General features: G+C 52.0%; 3 protein-coding genes across 3 annotated transcripts in view; all 3 read right to left on the bottom strand.

Annotated features, from left to right (window-relative positions):
• Positions 1-1,256: 1,256 nt before the first annotated feature.
• Positions 1,257-1,829, bottom strand: Pmar_PMAR002620 (hypothetical protein; the record flags this gene model as incomplete). The annotated part of the gene is made up of 3 exons (XM_002768862.1): positions 1,257-1,333; positions 1,396-1,750; positions 1,791-1,829. 3 exons carry the CDS (start codon positions 1,827-1,829, stop codon positions 1,257-1,259), a joined length of 471 nt encoding a protein of 156 aa, XP_002768908.1.
• A 2,414-nt stretch (positions 1,830-4,243) lies between these two features.
• Positions 4,244-5,426, bottom strand: Pmar_PMAR002619 (hypothetical protein; the record flags this gene model as incomplete). Its single annotated transcript, XM_002768861.1, has 2 exons — positions 4,244-4,964; positions 5,158-5,426. The coding sequence occupies 2 exons, from the start codon at positions 5,424-5,426 to the stop codon at positions 4,244-4,246; spliced, it is 990 nt and encodes a 329-aa protein (XP_002768907.1).
• Positions 5,427-5,906: 480 nt separating this feature from the next.
• Positions 5,907-6,631, bottom strand: part of Pmar_PMAR002618 (prokaryotic dna topoisomerase, putative) — a gene marked incomplete at both ends in the record, with an annotated part of 5,801 nt that continues 5,076 nt past the window's right edge. Inside the window, one exon of the mRNA XM_002768860.1 lies at positions 5,907-6,590. Coding sequence (XP_002768906.1) covers positions 5,907-6,590 — 684 coding nt within the window. The remainder of the gene's footprint in view (positions 6,591-6,631) is intronic.

The following is a 6,631-nucleotide window of genomic DNA, read 5'->3' as shown; positions in this document are numbered from 1 at the left end:
CGTGGAGCCCACGGCGTGGACTAAATAAGGATGGTGCGGAAAAATTGTCCAGAACAAAATCATGTGAGGTTGTCCAAAGCCCAGGGACAAACCTTGAGGCTGTCTGGAGAATTCTCAAGGCCTCGAGCAAAAACATTGGGAATTCCAATGCAGGAGGCACTTCTCGCCTTCAGGGCATGGTGGATTGCAACTGCCAGTGGCACATTCATAATTGGGACCGCCCAGGGCACGGAGTTGGGCGTCGCATTGTGGTATGATGGATAGCAGAGCAGACCAAATGACGGTGATCAGGGAAGTGTAGGTCTTGACCATTTTCGATAATAACCTGCGTGAGAGATTGAGGATGCTCCATAGTCAGCACGCACGCATATGATCCATGACGCGTTGCTTTCTCTGTAGCTTGATCATGCGCACATCATAATGTGCCGAGCCGCATGTAACTGTTCGCTAGTTCGGCGTTCTTGCTGTTCCGTAGTTCATCCTCGGGCACGCGCGATCTCCCTTCATTGCTATTCGCTCGCCGTTTTGAGAGTTTAGTATGCAGGGTAAATTCAGATTTTCAAGGGAAATCGTGAATAGTCAAGTATGATGGGACGTGCTTCGCTCCGCCGTGAAGCACTGTCCCTATTATCTGTGCGATCCTTTACTGTGTGCTACAGACCATATTTGTGGGTTGTCCGTGAAAACAGTGAATCTTGGAAATGGTGAACCGGAAAAATTTCCCGCGAACCCGGATAACAGTGAAGGAACTACCGCGCGCCACGGACGCGCGCCAAGTTGGCGCCGCCAATAAAATTTAAGCCGAGATCCCCTTACGTCGTATATGTTGTAATCGAGCGGTTGGTCTAGCGGTTAGGCGTCAGGATTTAATAACGACTATCCAAGGTTCAAATCCCGCGATCATCATGGTAATTTTGTAATTGAGATGGTTTTTGCTGGGACGCGGTTGAGGTATTGACCAGCTCGGGCCAAATGTTGGCCGCCCTTGGTTTGGTTGCCGCTGGGGGCGGAAGGAGGAGGCGACAAGGTGCGAGCCCGCTTAGTTCGGGTCCTACTAGCCACTCCAGACATGGTTGGAAGGGAAGTAAGTACTAAGACAGCAGGAAACAGAGAGTGTAGTAAAGTAGGCAAGACAAATAGAGAGAGTAGCAATATTGCACGTACTCAAGACAAACGGATACGCAGGTACGCAAGCACAACTGGCGCAAGCCAGCTGATGCGCATGCGTGCCGCTGCGGCACTGCCGCACAAAAGCATCAGCATTCTCCGCCCCCCATAGCATCCCGCTTAGCAGCTCTGCGAGCAGCTCTGCGAGCAGCTCGATGCGCGCTGTCTGCAGACTGCTGAGGGTCATTACAGCTGGAGAAACTGCGGGAGCCCACGCAGGAGCCTTACGCGCAGGCTGAGGATCAACAAAGCGGTCATCCACGGCGTCGCCATCGATATCAGTGACCTTCGCGAGGTTGAAGACATACTGCACCTCATCTGATTCGCCGAGTTGGGCACACTCAGGACGCACTCGAGCAATTTGGGCACGTATTTCCATGACCTTGTACAACCGAGAAGACCAGGACATAGCCCGCTTCGTAGCCGGACGGTATACTCGGACAATATCCCCGGAGGTAATTGGATCACCCACGGGTTGGCGACAGCGCCGAGGGGCGTCGAGGTTATCGAGAAGACGCAGGCGATGAATGTCCCAGTCACGGAGATAGTCCTTCAAAGAGCGAGTCACTTCGGCTTGTCGTACCTGGCGAGCATGTAAGGCCTTACGAGAGAGAGGCATCGACAAAGTGTCGTTCCAGGTAAGCTTTGAGCTCCTCAGACATGGCCCCCACCGCTCTCCAAGAAGGAGGAGGGGCCGAACCACATAGCCGAACTAGCTCGCAAGGTGTCAGATTCTCGCCATCCGAACTGGCCAAAGGCAGAATTGCATGGTTACATACCCAAACAGCCTGCTGCAGGTAACGAGGCCAATCCATCTCTGAAGCTCCATTCGACGCCAACAGCTGCCGTAAGGACAAGTGGAGTAGATGATGACCAGGTTCCCACCAAGCCCGAATACAGCCATAAGGGGGGTGAGTCACTTGCAGCACCCCATATCTCTGACAGAGAGCTTGTACCTCACCCTTACTGAGAGCGAGGTCTGCGTCAGTAGCCAATGCCCTTGGGAATCCGAACTCCCAAAGAACTTGCTCCAGCACTCGACTTACCACTTCCCCGTTTTTAGATGGAAGCTCTCGGGCCACCATATATCTAGTCACCGATTCCGTCAAGATGAGAGAGTAGGACGGTACACTAGTCATACCGTTCGTCGATGTAGTACCAACATAAGGTCCACCGATATCCACGGCTAAGAGCTCCCATAATTGGGAGCATACTTCTGAACTTTTCGAGTTTCGAGGCTCGATCTCGAATCGATTCGGTCCCAGAGGTTATACAATCGATTGGTCCAATATCGATACCGGTAACCGAGAATCGATCTCGAATCGATTCTTTCGATTTAGGGGCGCCGGTTCGATCCAAGGCTCCGGCATTTTTATGTATTTTCTATTTCGAAAAGTTGCGCACAATGGAACCACTGAAACCCGGCACCTGCTCATCCGCGCCCCTAGATTCGTCGCCCCTAAGGTACTCAATCCGCCCCTAAATTGCCCAATCTGCCCCTAAATGACTCGTACCGGCCCCTAACTTTTCAAGCTACCCGAGCGTCCCTGAAGCTTCACTGCAAGCATGTCACGTGGCTTTGTTGACTGCCATGACATCTTGAGGAAAACTCATGTGCATCACGCTTGACCCTGGCCGTCTGAAAGATACATGTTCGAACTTGACCAGCCACTGGCTTGAACGTTTCGAAACCTTGGCCGACGCAATGATCAATCTAGTTTCACATCGTTGTGTTGAGCCGTGCTATCTACTGATCTTGGCCGGCGGCCAATGGCCGCCCTGAACACGTACTGAGCGTACTGAACTCCACCACGTAACTACATTTATTAGCTAAGCATACTGGTATGGGTCACTGAGACAGAAACTGTCAGTCTCAGAGAAGCTGTAACGATAGCGGATGACTCATCCAACTTTAGAACGCATGTGGCATATTTAGGGACGGATTGAGTAATTTAGGGGCGGGGCGAAGAATCCGGATTTTTGAACCTATGCTATATGCGATAACTATTAGAGTTATTAGGCTACTTAGTAGCCGCTACTAGGGATATTGAATTTGCGGTGTGGATTATGCTCAGAAATAGTATTTGGATAATCTTCTTCTGAATTACCGAAGAACTATCTCGAGGGTTCGTCGAGGCTCGAGGCAAACGCGCAATCTGACCGAACCCGGGGAATACCATCCTTCCGACCCGGGGAATCGGCATCTGCAGAATATCTGGCTGTCGCCGCAATTGGCAGCGTGCCACAGCAAAGCGACTCGCCTCGGGCGAACAGCAAGGTCGTGCGCGGATATTCAGTATCTCGCTGATGGAGTCTATCCGAGTCAGATAATCAGACAGCCTCCCAGTGCCTGTGGCTATCAACTGAGCGGTCTAGCCTCGACCCTTACTTTTTCTTCTCGTGGAAGTGCTTTGCTAAAGGCATCCTGAATTGTTGCAATAATATGACAGGTGCTGTAGACCCTATAAGTAACCCTCAATGCTGACGTAGGAGAGCATTTCAATGAATTTCGAATTTCGAGGTGGATCGATTCCTCGAATCGAATCGATTCGTCTGCCCGCCGCAGCATCCTCGATTGATTAGCACCGAACAATCGATCGATTTTCGATATCTCGATCCAATCGAGCCTCGGTCCGATGTATGATTGGGAGGATCGCAGCTGCGACCCAAAGGCAGGAGGTTCAGCTCTACGGCGCCTGCTTCTAACACACACCTCGCAGGACATGGTGGCCTGCCGAAGTCGCGAACCATCTTGGGCCAGTATAGATGGTAGAGCTTGAGAACTATGCCGTAGAGCTTATTAGATCCTGGATGAGCATACAAATCGTGCAAGATGCTGATCACCACCGAGCGCATCGCCAAGGGAACGTAGTATTGACTCCCGCAAACCGCATGGGACCTGCAGATATTCCCATCCTTATCGATGACATATGTTCGTCGTATACGGCGTATACTATACGCTGAACCTCGGTGGCCGTGAGCTCTACCGGCTCATGTGCCAGAATCCTTCTGATCTGCTTGCAGTGGGGGTCGGAACCTTGGTCAGTTAGGACTTCGTCTACCAAGCTCCTGACAGTCACGTCATCATCTGATGATGATCATCACCTCTCTCATCACCCCATGAAGAACCAGCCAGCAAATCCACGTCGAACCGGACATCCGACGGCACAGAGTCAGATGATGCGAGCCGTTGTCGTATAGACTCGAAATTCTCCCGGAGACTGGCGACCGTGGACTGATAGGCTTCCTCATCATATGAATTAGGATACAGAGCACGCGATGCACAGTCTGAGGGGTTCCCAGTACCCTTAACATGACCGAGGACCACCGGAACGTCTTTCAACCACGAACGCAGGACAGCAATGGTGCGCACATCCCACGGAACCAGTTTACTGGAGATACTGCCTTTAGAGGTGAGACGCTGCACATTAATGGAGCTATCACTCAGCAGGATAATCTTCTCGACCTTGGGGTCCTCCGAGAGCACGCTATCGATAGTCTTGCGGGCCTCCACCAGCGCGTAGAGCTCTAACCTCGGTATGGACCAGCTCTCATGTCCAACATCATGGAGACCGCCCCGTGGGTACAGTCGCGTGCCATCGATGTCCGTAACTGTGCAAGCCCAGCCTACAAGAGATGCATCACAGGCAACCACCAGCGTGTCCCCCTGCACATATCGCGGGGTCCCTACCGTTCTGGCGTAAGCATCTTGTAGCAAATAAGCTCGACGTACGAGATCAGGAGCAAGAGGATCGTCCATGGTCTTGCCAGCACGCACAGCCGCCCGCATCAGCAACCTACCGGCCATGGCTTCCTCTAGGACCTAGAGTCTAGGTATAGGCCCAAGGGGTCAAAGTGAGAATCTAGCCCTGATATATTGCATATCATATATAGGATCGCAACGTTATAGAGCGTGCATCTCCTCGCTCGGCCTTGCCCTCCAAGGGCGGAGCAGGAACGATTGCCAGACAATCTTCTTTCGAATCCCACTGAACACCAAAGAGGGTGCCAGCTTTGTCCCCTGAGGAGTCGGTACCATTAACTCTGTTCTGCAGGCGCTTCGATTCCTGCTCGGAGAAGCCGTTTCTGACAACCACTCGATGAACCCCATCTGCCAACATATCCCTATCGCAGCGGGTCTCTGCACCCTGAGCTATATCATCCATGAACGATCGGACACAGTAGGGACCGATATCGAGCTCAGGGGCAACTTCATTGTCGAACTCTTGGAGGGTGACCCGCATAGAGGTCTGCAACATAGAAGGAAAAGCAGGGAGGCACATAGCGGCTCGAAGTAACATATACCACCTACCCTCCCAATAGTAGCCTTGCGCTCCACAATCAGAGCAGACAATAGCTTTCTCCAAGTCAGCTAGCGTGAAGTACGCATAGCGACGGAGTACTAACAATGGTGACACCACCGATCGATCATAAATAACACCGGAGGACACATAGCCCCGCAAGGTAGAGCCGTCCAGAATTAATCGTAAAGGAGTTGTTGAAGATGTGGCTTTTCGCACGACGAGCAGACCGTATGCGTGATTTATCTCCTCCTCCGAAGCTTCTCGAGAGTAGCCCCGTTGCACGAGCATATCAAGCTGCTTACAACACTGACCGTAGGCCTCAGGATTCCTTTTCAGCCTTTCTGACAGCTTAACAGACATCTTTTTAGCCCTCCTTAGCGAACGTCGTCGGCTTGGCCGTGCCTCGCTGACCCATGGAATCCTGTGTACATGTCGCTAGACCGGCTCCGGGTGAGAGTTCGGCAAACCCTCGACATCTCGAACAATGTCGACTAGGGTGTCCTCGTTCTTGAGGGGTTTAGCAGTGCAAACTGCCGTATCCTGGCCGAAGTCTGCCAAGGTCGCTTCAGTGCGACGAGAGATGGCCTCTATGGCGGCAGCCACTGGGAACAAAGTCCCCTCTTGAACCGTAGCGACTTCATGCGCCTGCGGTGTCAGCTTTAACGTGAAACGCAGTCCACGCAAGAAGTCCATACCACATATAAGTGCATGCGAGAGGTTATCAGTGACGAAGAACCACCAGGGATGAGCCACACCATCTCGAGACACTTTCAATAAGACTTGCCGATTCGTATGGAAGGTAGTGCCATTAGCGCATTTGACCTTCAACGACTGACAGGTACGCTTGTAGTTGTGCACCACAGATTTATTAATTTTCAACCAAGCATGACTCACGAAGCTCCTTCCTGCTCCAGTGTCTGGCAGAACGGACACTGTAGACTTCTTGGAAGGGTCGCTGGAGTCTGCTTCATACAAAGTCAAATCATACATGAGAACCTCAGGAACAGCAGCTGGAGGCTCACTGTCATCAGAATTGTGATTGTTCAATTGTGTCGTCCTCATCGCATGGCACCCGAGAAACTCTTCTAGAGTCTCATCATCCTCGGATTGACCCGACGACTGAGACGAATCAGATAACGCATCACGGGCTACCGCGGCCT

The sequence above is a fragment of the Perkinsus marinus genome (genome assembly GCF_000006405.1).
Source record: "Perkinsus marinus ATCC 50983 genomic scaffold scf_1104296966988, whole genome shotgun sequence".
In the NCBI taxonomy this organism is placed as follows: domain Eukaryota; phylum Perkinsozoa; order Perkinsida; family Perkinsidae; genus Perkinsus; species Perkinsus marinus.
The sequence above is the reverse complement of the archived record's forward strand: the minus strand, read 5'-3'. Positions and strand labels throughout refer to the sequence as shown.